This window comes from Polypterus senegalus, chromosome 11 (genome assembly GCF_016835505.1).
Source record: "Polypterus senegalus isolate Bchr_013 chromosome 11, ASM1683550v1, whole genome shotgun sequence".
Classification (NCBI taxonomy): domain Eukaryota; kingdom Metazoa; phylum Chordata; class Cladistia; order Polypteriformes; family Polypteridae; genus Polypterus; species Polypterus senegalus.
Window position 1 is genome coordinate 16,652,538 of NC_053164.1, and position 15,442 is coordinate 16,667,979.

The window sequence follows — 15,442 nt, forward strand, 5'->3', positions numbered from 1 at the left end:
AGACAGAAAAAAAATTCAATAAACTGTGACAATAAATGAACTTGAAAACAACAAGACACACACAACAGGATCCTAACAGATTATTCAGACAACGAATGACAAAGTTATTAGTGTGCTTGGAGAGTAAACAAACTATATAATAAATGTTATAACAAAGCTATATACAGGTACAACATAAACGGATTCCAATGGAAATATATCTTTGTGAAAATTTTTATTTGTGGTTTAAAAATGTGAATAACTTAAATAAGCTATTTTAAAGATCTTATTTAAAATAAACAGCCAGAGCACTTGTTAAACAACACAGAATCAAGATAAAGGACAAAGTATATTTAGACCTTTAAGCTGTTAAAGAAGAGAGAAATGATAAAGTAGGAGAGCTAGTGATTTCCAGATTTACTTGGCTCTAAATTTTTCACTACAACTGTAATGACCCAGATTACAAGATTCATCATAAAGCTGCTGTAAAAAGTAAATAATTTGCTTTTTGTGCATTTATACAGCATTTAAATTATACAAACCAAAATTTAGATGCATATAAGTGCTGTGGAAAGCAACTCTATGCCTGCTATGTTGGAATATGACAATCAGTCAGTGAGTGAGATGTTGTAATGAGCAGAATCTAATCAGGGAACAGCCATGAAAGAAATGTGAATCTACCAGAGCATGATTACAGTATCATTTTCACCTGTCCAAACCATAATACAGACACTGTATTTATGAAATTATTGAGCTGTGGGAAGCTTTTTCAGAAATCTTCATTTTCTAAGACTAAAATGACAGGCCAAGGTGGACGAAAATCAAAATGGTGACAAATGTCTGCATTTTTAAATGAAGCTAAGGGTGGACAAGGCCTCAGAAAGATGGAAAAGAAGGAATATCTGTCAAGGCTTATAAGCATTTCTGAGGGCATAAATACATTAAGTGAGAGGGAAAATGAAAGTTGCAATGTCTATAGAAAAAACAAAAACACCACCAGACAACTGCACGTAAAATAAGAGGACACTAATGGCCAATACCTTCCATGTTGCTGATTTAAGATTCACTGTACGGCCATTACTGGTTAGAGTACTCTTCATTCTTAAGAAGAAATTTCTTTCAGTCTGAATATCCTGATTCTGAGAATTCTTTTTCTTTGAGTAGCCTGTGTTGAATGGATATGAAGAAGTGGGAAAACTGTGTCAGCACAATAACATTCAAGAACTACACAATGTTTTGAAAATTACCATTACGACAGGAATAAGTAAGTGGAGAAGTTACTTAAGTACGCTTTCTTTCTCTTTACAATAACATTAAGAGCCTTAAGTCTAGGTTAGATTTAGGGTAGGGGATAATAGCCCGAAGGCTATATTGGAATTGCATTGGCACACATCACCCCAATTATATATCTTTTATTTTACAATCCCCAACCATCCTACCAATTGTAAAACCATAATTTAAATAAAAAGTCTATTAATCTGTTCTAAAATATCCACATAATAATTTCAAATGTGTCCAATAATTTACTAAAATCAATTATTTAAATTTTCTTTTTTTAATAGAGGGTTAAAAATGAATTCCCCCCATTAATCAAAATTAAAATATTTAAAACAGTAATAAATATGGACATCTAAAAATATTTTTCAAAATAGATATAAAAAGAACAAAAACAGACTAATAAAATCCCTAAAATCATAATACTATTTTTAATAAAACCCTGAACACTAAAAATAAATATTAGGAACCTCAAATACTGAGTTCCTGTCTTTATTATCCCTGAAGGCCATTATAGGCTCCCTGTACTAAAATTTGGGAATTCACTATGTTCAAAGCCAGAGTAATTTCAATTTTGAGACCTGTGCTCAAAATACAGTAATGTTACTATAAAAAAAAAAAAAAATCAAAAACTTTAATTATCAAAGCTCTTGTTCTCAACAATCAACCAACAAGCATTTCCCCTCTATTCTCACCGTGTCTTGAAGTCAGGATATCCCGAAGTTCCTCCTGGTCACAAGGGTGTACAAAGTCAAAAATACTTTGACCTACCAACTCCAGCTAAAACAACAGATATTAGGTGAATGTTAGAATAACTCATACAGTTATACAAATATTGAACCTAACAATTCTTAAAACATTTTAAAGACAATTATCAGAAAATAAAACGGACACATATTAATATCTGAATTATATGGAAAAACCTTTTCATTCTTTTATCATGACATTCTTGATAGTAAAATTCCGATAGTCCTTACACCTCCCTGGTGCTAGATTATCATAAGCTCCTAATAGGTGGCTTTGCCATGAAGAGTATATAGACTTACTTAATAAGATGACATAGTGTATTTTTAATGCTTAATATATTAAGAAATGAGGGATTTGTTTTAGGTATATACAGAAAGGTTTGGGCTTTTATCTCAATTTTTCAAGCAATTATGTAGTGACATAATGACTGTAGCTTCATGTTCACTTAGTGAAAAGCATCCACTCTGGGAACAACCTCAAATCCACATGCAAATGGAACAGTTATTTACACCGAGGATAGGGTGGTGGGGTGGTAAACCTTCTATTCCCCCCATTTGCATGTATTCATGGTAAGTTTTATATTCAGAGGAAATCTCCATTGGGAAAGTGCTCAAATGTATACTGCCTTGAGCATGGGAAAGGCAATATAGAACTAAAATGTATTATTATTATAACAAAAACACACAACTTAAAACTAATACAATACCAGAATTGCCAGATCCACTAATCAAAATAAATGTACAATATTTTTCTATTGTTAGTAAGCACTGGACAAGGAAATATTTGTATTACTATTTTGATAACTTTTTGCTTTTATTTTTATGTGAAACTTAATATGAAATAAACATCTCTTGACAACATTCCAGACTGTAAACAGTGTTGTGATAGCACATATTTCATTGTAGAAGAGTTGTTTAAGGTTACAAAATTCAACTAATGTGTTGTGGTATGCATGACTCAGTAGCAAATCCAGCATGCAGTTTCTAAACTGAAGCCAGCAAAGTGCTATTCTCCGAGTTCAACTTTCAACACTGCTTTGCAGGAAAGGTGAGATCACAGCCTAAATATAAGGTAGATACATACAACAAAGATCTAGAAAATACGTAGCAATAAAATGGTGACTGAAAGAAACAATCATTTAGTATTGCTGAATTAATCAACTAAAAGAACCATTCTCATTCAAGGTTTGGAAGTAAAATTATAAAAATGTCTACCTTGCTGTATGCAACTTCTGCAGGGTAAGAAAGAGAGGAAAGAAACTTTTTCAATACTCAAATCTTTTAAAGTTTACCGAGCAACTACTGTCAGTAAGTCTGACATACCACACAACCAGAAGTCATGTAAAAATGTTATGGGCTTTACATGCCAACATTCTATTATCTGCATCTATAATATATAAATTATTATTATCTTCACAATATCATGTAATATGTAAAACTTAATGCAGACCAGCTCATACACTTTCAAAAGTGACTAAAACCTTTGCAACAATGTGATCTCTAAACTCACCTGTGGCACACCAAGATGCTTGCTGACATTTTCAGATAAATAGATCAGGTCACCCTCAGAGGACAGAACCATTACAAATCCTGCAATGGCATTTAAGTAGTAACCATCTATATCGTCTTCTGCTTCTCGGAAGGAATCTGATGTGAACATAATATCAACCAAAGTCAAAGAGGGCTCACTTTCATTAGTTTTAAATTAGTTCTAGCACCAAATGCTACATCAAGACTGGCATATTTTTAAAATAATTAATCCAGTTATATAATTCAGATAAGATTGGACAAGTTAAACTTCTGAACCTGTGATGATGCTGAAATAAAGACTGGATCGATTTCATTACAACACACTTCGATATAATTTAAAAGTTATTATTTATTATGCATATCATTCCAGTTTCCCCTACAAAATTAACCTATATAATGGAAAAACATACAATGATATATAAATGATTACATACATAAAGAAGCTTAATATACTCTACAATGTACATCCATCCACCCATTTTCCAACCCGCTGAATCCGAACACAGGGTCACGGGGGTCTGCTGGAGCCAATCCCAGCCAACACAGGGTACAAGGCAGGAACCAATCCCGGGCAGGGTGCCAATCCACCGCAGGACACACACAAACACACCAAGCACACACTAGGGCCAATTTAGAATCGTCAATCCAGCTAACCTGCATGTCTTTGGACTGTGGGAGGAAACCGGAGCGCCCAGAGGAAACCCACACAGACACGGGGAGAACATGCAAATTCCATGCAGGGAGGGACCGGGAAGCGAACCCAGGTCTCCTAACTGCGAGGCAGCAGCACTACCACTGCACCACCACGCCGCCCTACAATGTACATGCTTATCAAAAATAAAAATCTCAGTGCTAAGTAGGACATAATCAGTTCACAGGAAAAGAGATTTTCCAAAAGTTGAAAATATACAATCCTTTCAAAACATGTCACACTGTACACGCTATTGTATTAAACTATAATTAGATGTAGCAACGTCAGAAACACAGGATCCCTACCATTCTGCAAAATGCGCTTCATGCGTAGAAAGCTCAGAGTCAGCCTCATGATGGCAGCCTTATCCAGGTGAGAAGTCACACCCCGAGGCAGGGGTAGCGTATGCGCCAACTGGTAGAAGACCTCCGTCTCTTGGCTACGGCGGGAGCGAGCTGCATCACGTGAGCGCTCTTTCCGCAGCTCTGAACGTGGCCTACACAGGAGAAAAAGTGACACTTGAGATGAGCTGGGTAAGCATACTCAAAACAGATTCAAATACCAATAAAGCTAAGTATTTCATTGCCAGATTTTAAACAAAGATGTGTCGGTTATTTCAATTATAGGCAATGTCATTCTAGAAGACACTCATTTTGAATTTTATTTCCTTTTTGCATATTCCAAAGCTGCCGCATAATTTGTTGGAAATGAGAACTGAATTGTCACTCAAAGTAGTAAATAAACTATACTACTAACTACTAACTGCACCTGAGCATGAACACCTCAGCAATCCACACACAACCCAAAAACATCTGCTGTACTGCATTTTAGCAGTCGATGTACCAGTAATCTGAAAAGGCTGCCTCAAGACGTTAGCTTTTAATATATAATCTGGCTGCAGAGGACAAATTTGAAACTTTAATGAATAGTGACTGCTGAAAATACCAAACAAAGTCATAAAATTACTTGAATGTAGCTAGACCTAAAATAACAAAGACATAAAATTACTACAAAATTGCTAGAATGTGGAAAGAAAATTATAACGTTGGAAGTTTGATGCTATGTGGCAAAGGCAATATACAAACAAACGGCTTAAAGTTTCTAAAAATAGCATTAACCAGTGAAGCAAGTTTTACCGTCAAACTGTGGTTCATAGCAAGCTGTTATCAAGATAAAATGATGGAACATTTAAAGTAAACAAAATCATCTACAGAAAAACACAATCCTACTAAGAAGTGGACAGGCTGCATAAAACATTCCTAAGACACAGTTTCTGACATACAGTACTTTAAAAATGGCACTCTAACAATAAAGAAGCAATAAATGATCCTCACAGTGATAACTGGTAAATGCCGGATCACAAGATGACCAGTACTAACGGTTTTGGCAATTTATTATTTAGTATTTTAAATATTTTCAATCTCTATCTCAAGGCGACAATAATAAAATACTACATGTTATATACAGTATATAGTTTCCTAATATTTCTGCAGCACAAGCACTATCAGGCAAAAGGTGTTGGTCAGGGTTAAAAGCAAGAGTCTGCAGAGAAGAGTTAACAGGCCACCATGTGGTTTAGAGTCCAACGTATTAACTGCTAGAAGACCACATTAAGGGTTACATAAACATGCTTGTTGTATGAATTGATTTTTTTTCCCTTAAAAGGCTTTCTTTGGCCTAATTTGTGTGACAAATCACTTCCTATGTTGTATTTAGCATATTGGGATTTGAAGCTTTCCTTGCACCAGAAATGTTGGATGTCTGAGATGTATTAACATCCTAGTAAAATAACTGATCACAGGCAGCACAGTGCAAAAGAAAAATGTATTTCTGGTAAGCCATGCCTGCAAATTTGGTTCCTGTGCAATCCCCTTGAGATGACAGTTGTCACATTTGAAACAGAATGCTCTATATCACACGGTACATTAATAGTTTGTGTGTTGTTCTTCTTTCAGCTGCTCCCATTCAAGGTGGCCACAGCAAATCATCCATCTCCATCTATTCCTGTCTTTTAAATAATTTTCTTCCATACCGACTGCCTTCATGTCATCCCTCACCACATCCATAAACCGCCTCTTTGGCCTTCCTCTTTTCCTCTTCCCTGGCGGTTCTATCCCCAACATTCTTTTCCCAATGTACCCCTCATTTCTCTTCTACACATGGCCAAACAAACCATCTTAAAATCAAGCTTCTCTCACTTGGTCACCAAACTGTCATACCTGTGTTGACCCTCTAATATACTCATTCCTAATCCTGTCTACCCTCGTTACTCCGAGCGAAAATCGTAGCATCTTCAACTCTGCCTTTTCCAGCTCTGCCTCCTGTCTTTTCATCAGCACCACCATCTCCAACCCATACAACATAGCTGGTCTTGCTACCCTTTAATCAACCTTTCCTTTCACTCATGCAGGTACTCTCTCCTATCACAGATTACTCCTGCCAGTCCACCCTGCCTACACTCTCTACTACACCCCTCTGGCACACACTTTATTGCTCTGGGCTGTTGAACCCAAGTATTTAAATTCATCTACCTTCACTACCTTTGCTCGTTGCAGTCGCAACCTTCCACCACCTTCTCTCTCATTCACACACCTGTACCTATTCTTACTCCTACTGCATTTCATTGCCCTTCTCTACAGTGCATATCTCCACCTCTCCAGGTTCGCCTGAATCTGCTGTCTACTCTCACTACAGATCACAATGTCATCCACAGACTATGTCTGACCTCATCTGTCAACATGTCCAGCACCACCGCAAACTGGAAAGGGCTCAGACCTGATCCTTGATGTAATCCCACTCTCACCTTGAACTAGGCTGCCATTCCAACCACACACCTCACTGTAATTACACTGTCATCATACATATCCTGTACCACCCTCACATACTTTTCTGCTACTCCCGACTTCCTCATACAGTACCATAACTCCTCTCTAGGCACCCTGTTGTACGCTTAAATCATTTCACTATGTTCTCCAACTGAACCTTGGAGGCAGTCAAGTTTAAATACACTTGGTATATTGTTAAATGTATAATTAGGCTTTATTTAGTAATAGTATTCAAAAACCCTGAGCAGCTTAAATTTGCAGAATGTCTATAGCTCTTTAGTACAAAACAGCCTGCAGCTAAAATAGTGAATAAGTGCATATAACCAGGATGTTAAAATAACAAGTGGTTAAAAATCTGACAAAATAAACAGTAACTATAAAAAGTTCAATGTGATAAATGACAAAGTAGACATTGAGAAGAGCTATTAAAACATTCATTCATCCGAACATGCATTCTTCCAACCAGCTAAATCCAGGTCAAGTTACAAGAGGAAGAGCGTTTTTTAAGGGCACTACATACAAGGTAGGAATTAACTCTAGACAGCACCCAAAAATGCAATGAATTACAGCAGCAGTGTTCTCATAATACAAGCATAATGTATTATTCAAGGAGAAGTAAGCAGTCGTCACACAGAGCTAAAGTAAGACTTAAGCCAAACTAACACTGATAAACAGTGGCTAAATGACTAAACACTGTTTTCATTTCAAATGTTCTCCATGGCAAGTGCCATAAGCATGTAAATAAGTGCTACTGGCCATACATGGTTTGACCGCCGAGACCTAGATTTATTTATGAAGCACATGCAATGTATGTCAAAATGCTGAAAGCATGAAGAAAACATAGAAAATAAAGAACTCATGAAGAAACTACAAAAACGGACTCCTGTGTAGAGACAGACAATGTGTACCCAAAGCTATAGAAAATGCAGACTAGGAGTAGAGCCAAAACAAACAGTATGGTGAAGTGTGGGTTGGCGGATTTAAAGAAGTTAGAAAAGTACTATCCACACAGTAAAGATGAGCTCACACTCACAAATGCCATTATCACAACAAATCTGAAGTCAGTGTCTGATAATATGATAATCATACTTTAATTTTCTCTGTCCACGCTGATATGACAGACTTGGTATACTGGTTGAAAACGTTGTTTGTGTGGATGGAATGGCAAAAATCAGTAAAACAAAATAGTCCAAGCCAAGAGGAGGCGCTGTTGCTAACACATTCCCCTTTTTCAGTCCAGGAAGAATCCACTTTCTCAAGATCCATCTTTACATACAAAACAGCCAACGGAAGTGCACATTCAGTTTGAACCTGCATCTGAAGGAGAAAGAGCTCCTACTCAGAAGCTGACTAATCTGACCAGTCCTTTTATTTCACATCAGACACCATCATTCTAACTCTTATTTGTGTTACCTTTTGTGCTCAGTTAAACAGGGTTTACTCTCAGGAAAATATTATGCTGTCTCTCTCTCATTTATCACCCTGTATTACTGTGAACTAAGCCTAATTCTGTTTCCAATGTTGATGAAATCTTTATTACAGCAACCGTGTACCATTTTTCATAACGGCGAACACTGCACCGACCAACCTGTCGAACTCTGGCACTCTACATCACTCATGAAGACTCTGAGATACTTAAACCCCTCCGTTGGCAGCAGAGCCTCGTCCCAAACCCGGAAAGGGCACTCTACCCTTTTCTGTTTTAGAACTTTGACCTTAGAGTTGGAGGTGCTAATCCTCATCCTGGCCATTTTACACTCGACTGAAAGCCGGCCCAGTGTGCATCAGAATTCACAAAATAATGAATGCAATAGCACCTCATCATCTGCAAAAAGTAGGGATGCGATCCTGAGGGCACCGAACTCGACACCAAACCCATTTCTCTACTTATTATATCTACAGTAGGTTAGGACTAGTCCTAGAATAATCCTGCTCCTAAACAACTACAGTCATGTTCCCATTAAAGTATTACATCAGATTTCTAACAGATGTTCATTTTTAATTAGTGCATGAAATTTCACACTGCTTCACAAAAACAAACTTATGCATTTGCCATACCACATACACCAAGTATTCCTGAAAACCAATTCTGCAGACTGCTGTCCAGTGTTTAGCCTGCTCATATCAAACACTGTTCTTTGTTTCATGAGGATTACAATTGTGTTGTGTAAATAAATGATACAATGACTTGTTTTGATACAAACTACCAAAAATGCCACTATAACATTTCTGCAAGACAGGATACAAAACATTACTTGTTTCAGCAGGACTTCTTTAAAAATGTTACACTCTGGCTCCTTTCCAATTAAAAAGGGTTCAATGCAGCCAATATTATGTGTTTGGTCAAAGTCCTTTATTGTGCAACAGATCAACCACAACGGAAGCCATAAAAAGGAACTAGAGTGAAGCACTGTTCATTACTGACGTTTAATCGTGCGTTCACTGATGTCAATGGTTATACTTTTGTTTCCCCGATATTCTTAATTATTTAAGTTTATGTAATATGCACATTTTAAGGTCTATCTGAATAAAGACTACTTAACTATTTGCATAAGAACAGGGTGCTACAATCGATGCACAAAAAACTCAAACTTTATTGTTTAAGCATATCAGTACTCTAGCAAGAAATTTATACATCTTTTGTATCTGCAACTGAATAAAAGCAATGGACTGCCAGTACTACCAGGTTAAACACGTTTTATTTTCAACAGATGAGTGAAAAAGTGACATTTACACTTTTGTCTGCCGAGTTAACACTTCCCCAAAATTAACAAACCACATGTGCATACTACAGTTGCTTGTGTATGGATAGATTTGGAGCTGTGATTTATTAATTGACAAGCATAGGACCAAAAATACAGTCAATGTGAAGATTTAAAAGCCGCCGTCTGGACTCGGCCACCTTGTCACTCTATTATGTTACTCAAATAAAGGAAACTGTGCAAACAGCTCATACAGAACATTGTATTGCACTGTCATGACTTACTAATATAATTCACAAAAAATTTTTATGTCATTATTTCCAAATCGTCTTTAACAAAACTAGGGGGCTTTGCCCCCGGGGCACAGCACGCGCGATGTGAAGAGGGAGACTGAACGCACGCTACAGAGATGTGGTCGCTCCTCTGAAAACCCCTCTTAAATGGCGATACAATGGGAAACAAATACATTTTTTTAACCCCTCTTTGCTTGATCTGCTGTTGGCTTGCTGCTGCAGCTTGTGCCGCCGTACTGTGTGATCTACATGTCGCGCAGCGCTTCGAACATTTAAAAGCTTGTACAGCAGCTGCCCTTTTGCCTCACTGCCTTGTCTTAAAGGATGTTAAGAAACTCACGTCTCGACCCAAGATTTTTTTTTTTTTTAATATAGAGAAATGTTTCCAGATAAGCAAAATGTATTTATATAGTACATTTTCATACAATGTAGCTCAAAGTGCTTTACAGGATTACAAAGAAAAAGTTACAAGAAAAGCAATTACAATAAGGCAATAATATTAAAGAACTAGGGGGCTCCGCCCCCTGCTCGTTTCGCTCACCCACCCCCGGGTTTGGTTTACTGGATATACAATTTAAAGAGACTGTTATTTTCATGTGAATTGTTACATATGCATTTTTTTCAGTATTATGTTAAAACTTTTGTAAAAACAACATTTGTCCTTTATTTCTTGCCCCGGGCGTGGTTAAATCTCTTTCTCGCAGGTCATATAATGCTGCTCGTGTTGTGAAGGGGGTGCTGAACGCACGCTAAGGAGATGCGGTTGGTTCAGCTGCTGTCTTTCTGCTGCTGCTGGTGAGCTGCATGTTCTGCTTGTCATTGTTTTAAGAGCTGGGAGTACATGAAGTGTGTCTGCCAAAAGCATTCCAACAACCGTTAGGTTAGATGTCCGTAAACTTGTTTAAAATTGTTTATAAGTGGGCAAGACATGCAAAAGTCAACGTCTCACAGGTTTTGCTTCCTAAGGTTGGAATGTCTATTCTCGCGTCTCGTCAAAGTGTCTGATCTGATCTCGATTGCTCCGCTCAACCATTCCCCCCAACCGATGGCATGCTACACTCCTGCCACTTCGCGTCTCTCCCGCTCGCGTTGTGAAGGTGGGAGCTGAACTCACGCTAAGGAGATGCTGACGGATCATGTAAAAGCCTGTACAGCAGCTGTCTTTCTGTCTTCACTGTCTTGTCTCGCAGAACGTCAACTTGTCTTCCGAGAAGATCACGTATCGTCTCCCTGCCAGGATTTATTTTTTTTTTTATAATAGAGAGATAAGTAACAACAAAACAAGATCAAATGGCCGGGAGGAAAACACTCCAGTTAGTTAGGAGAAAAAAATCTGCAGGGTTTCCAAGGACAAAAGACCACCCAGCCCTCCACTGGGCCTTCTACCTAAAATAATAGTATGAATTCATGCTTTAGATGATAGGAAGAAATAAAAGTGCACCATATGGAAAAGTTTTGTTGTAACTGATAACTGATGTGAATGCCACAGAGAACAGATGGGCATCCTGGCTAGATAGCAGCATGACTGAAATAAAATGGTAGGTGACAGGGGATGGACAAGCAAAAGCTGGAAGCCAGTGAGCAGCTCCATCCCTGATACATTAGGTGGCAGTGGCCTGCTGGAAGGTCTCCCAACTTAGACATCAGCAGGGTTTCATGGGAACTTGAATGCAGAAGTTCAGCCTTGTTGGAGTTCATGCCACAAGGGGGCGCTGTAGGGGGCGGACTACCCTGGTTTTCAAACAACCCAGAAGTACTCCCCACAAGTCATGCTGAGTCACCAGAAGCTGTTCCAGGTCCAGTATAAAAGGAGCCTGCTGCCTTACTTCAGGGAGTTAAAGTCGGGAGGCAGCAGGCAACACTCCACTGGACATGGAAGGAGACAAGAACTTTGTTTGTATGGTTTTTGCGCCATCTTTCACTGTTTGTGTGAGTGCTGGATTGAAAAAATCCATTACTTGAACCAGTGACTCTGTTGGGTATTAAAGGGTTTGAGGCTCACTGGTGCCCCCAACTGGTTACACTGAAATATTCAAGCTTCAGTATTCATTCTAATACTTTTAAGCATACAAATTTCCCCTTGAACAAAGAAACACTCAATGGATAAAATTTTACATGTACTATACTTCCATGTATTCCTGCTTTCTCTTAAGACGAGTACTGAAAGCATTCACAAATTCAATATTATGAAACAAACATGAATGTACAATTAGCTATACAAAAAATACTTTCAATTTTGGACTGGCAATGCAATCTTCAAGCTTACAGTGGTCAAAACCTCAGTTCTATCCTTCCTTCTTTATAAAAGCCAAAAATCTGTCACACACTGCATCCCATCAGATAACTAATTATGCCCCAAAGTTTGATCAGATGTCTTTTTCAGATTACTCAGTGCTAGGCTTGATTCCTTCAGATTAAGAATCTTGCATGTTATCATGAATAAATTAAGAACAGCAACTGTGTCAGGGTTATATTACATGACAGTGTTACAGCTGTATTAAGGATGGGTCACCACCATAAACAGATCCAGCCAATGGCAGTCCTGCAGCCTGAAAAAAATATGACTAAAAAAGTGGTCTGTGGTCTTTGTAATAGATGTGCTACAGTATGCCAATTAACAGCAGTGTACATGAACTCCATTACACAAAGCGTATAGCAGTCAATAATCAAACCAAATTCAAATCCTGACTTCAATGGACAAAGGGAAGAATAAAGACTAGAAGAAAGGGGACAAAACAAAAATGTTGATTGGCCTGATGAATTCTGTATTCTATAGATTTATGGGGATGAGAAGACCACAATATTGTGAAGAAGCATGTTATTTCACAAATCCACAGAGTTGGGAGATCAGAAATGAAGACTGATGGTAGCAGTGTAAATGGTGTGAGCTATATTTTAATGGCAAGCAATAGCTCCCTTAAATATAAATAGACCAATGATGAATGCAATAGAGCAGTGGCTCCCAAACTCCGACCTGGGGATCCCCTGTGGCTGCAGGTTTTTGTTCACAATCGGTGATAATCGATAACAACTGAGCTCATTTAATTAGCTGGTCTTTTTAACTCTTCTCTTATTCTGCATTCAGAACAACAACAGTATAGTTTTTACATTTACAAGATATTTCAAAATATTTCAATTTTTTTTCTAAAGCTAGTACTAGGGTGTTATACGGTGTTAGCCATTATGAATGTAGAGAAAAGCCAAGCAAAATGACCCTTTTTATTGGCGAACTAAAAAAAGATTACAATATGCAAGCTTTCGAGGCAACTCATTACATCTTGCCTGAAGATGGGGCCTGAGTTGCCTCAAAAGCTTGCATATTGTAATCTTTTTTTAGTTCGCCAATAAAAAGGGTCATTTTGCTTGGCTTTTCTCTACATTTTCTAAAGCTATAAATGTTCAGCTCTCTTTTGTTGTTTTCCCTAACATTTTCCCCTTTTCCTGTGTAGTTTGCTCCCTTCATTTAACCCCCTAATAATGACAATTAGAAACCAGCATAGCAGACGCTGGGGATGATGAAAGCAGTAATGACTTCAGTGTCAGACTCGCTGATCGGTAAATAATCAATGAAATAACCAGAAAACCTGGTAAAGCAGAATGAAAATTAGGTTGAAAATAAAAACATCTCTCTAGTATATAAAAAAAAATCTTGGGACGAGACTTTTTCAGATAGATGAGGCATGACTGTCTCAGAGAGACACTTTCATGTCCCGCGAGACAAAAAGTAGAACGTCGTAAAAGAAGTCAAAAACGTTGTCGCGATACACATGCACAGCAGATCAGATATAATGGAAGTATGAAAATTCAAAAAGTCTACAAAAAATTAATTGGAAAGATTGCATTAGTGCAAACAAACGGAATTAACGGAACAGCAAAAAGATTTTGAATATATTGTTCGGATTTAATCTTTAAGTTGGAGATTGTCTAATTCATGTTGCCATCAGGGATGAGTTTTGTTTCTTCCCAATAAAGAGGAATATCCACAAGAATTAAAAGATTTGTTGTTTGGTGAAAGTGAAATCCACATACGCTGTCAAACTTGGGTCACAGAGTTGCACAGATACACAGGAGATTTTAGAGACAGAAACGTTATTCAAACACTACAACCAAACAAGTCTCTTTCAGGAGTGAATCGAGCTCCGTGTGTAGTCGGAGGGGACAGTTCCCTATGTCAATTAAAAGAATAGAAAATCTTCCTCTTTATTGGGGTGCGCCTCGGGAGTGGGACCCCCAACAGGAGCAGAGGATGTCTGGGGGAGAAGAGAGACAAGGCAGTGAGATAAAAAGACAGCTGCTGCACAGGCTTTTAAATGTTCGAAGAGCCATGAGAGATGCAGATCACGCGACACAGCCACAGCAGTAACCCAGCAACTGATCGAGCAAAGAGGAGGTTAAAAAAAAAAAAACTATTTGTTTCCCATTGTATCACTGTTTAAGAGGGGTTTCGGAGAAGCGGCCGCATCTCCTTGGGATGCGTTCAGCCCCCTTCTTCACAACATGAGCGGCAGAGACGCAAAGTAGCTGCTGTGTAGCGCATGGCTTGGGGTTGGCGATCGAAGCAAGTTCCCCATATAAATGATTATTATATTTTAATAAAACAAATTTCTTTGTAATCTCTACATTGACTCCAAAACACAGAAACTGGGAAATAATGACTTGCTTAATTAGTCTACGAGTCCAATGAAAAACGGAAGTTGGTTAGAACAAAAATCTACAACAACAATGGCAACAATGTTTAGTAAATGTCTTTATTCAGCAACATAATGCCACATAGCCAAGGCTAAAAATACAGGGAATGGTTCCAGGGGAAAAATAATGAATTAAAAGCTTCTTAAAGTGGCCACACTATTTATTTCATCTCAGTCATCTTGGCCCTCTAAAGCAGGAAATGGAAAAAGTTATATGGAATATAGAGGCACTTTCCGGACATAGTGAAGAGGACGTGGGCCAGCAGCCTCATGCAGCACTTTGGACGTCCTGCTTAGTTTGGGGCCAAATGTATTCTGGCTATTCTTAGAGCAAAAGGAAACCAACCAGTAGGTGTATCTAATCTAATGGAGTACAAATCCACGTCATCTTTGCAGACTATTGTAGACTAGTCTTAGTTCATTTATATTTTTGCAGGGTCCACTACACTCTTCACACCTTTGATCTTGTTATACTACTTCATATTGTATTTTGTGTACTTCCTGGAATGATTTGTGATGGTGTGCTATAGTGCCCTTCATAATTTTTGAGACAAAGACACTTTTTCCTTGATTTACCCGCCTGATCCACATTCCTTCCATATGCTGAAAAGAAAACTTAAGAGGACAAGCCTCCAAATCAACCAGGAGCTGAAGATGCCTACACCAGAGGCTTGGCAGAGCATCACCAGATAAGATCCTCAACACCTTGACTT

At 38.1% G+C, this 15,442-nt stretch overlaps 1 protein-coding gene across 2 annotated transcripts in view; it reads right to left on the reverse strand.

Annotated features, from left to right (window-relative positions):
* The window catches only part of hif1al (hypoxia inducible factor 1 subunit alpha, like), an 89,451-nt gene that overhangs the window by 34,771 nt on the left and 39,238 nt on the right, over positions 1 to 15,442 (reverse strand). For both annotated transcript variants that reach the window (XM_039768091.1, XM_039768092.1), the window contains exons 2-5: positions 4,527 to 4,717; positions 3,511 to 3,647; positions 1,950 to 2,034; positions 1,020 to 1,144 (exon numbers count right to left, since the gene is read on the reverse strand). In XM_039768091.1, coding sequence (XP_039624025.1) covers positions 1,020 to 1,144; positions 1,950 to 2,034; positions 3,511 to 3,647; positions 4,527 to 4,717 — 538 coding nt within the window. The remainder of the gene's footprint in view (positions 1 to 1,019; positions 1,145 to 1,949; positions 2,035 to 3,510; positions 3,648 to 4,526; positions 4,718 to 15,442) is intronic.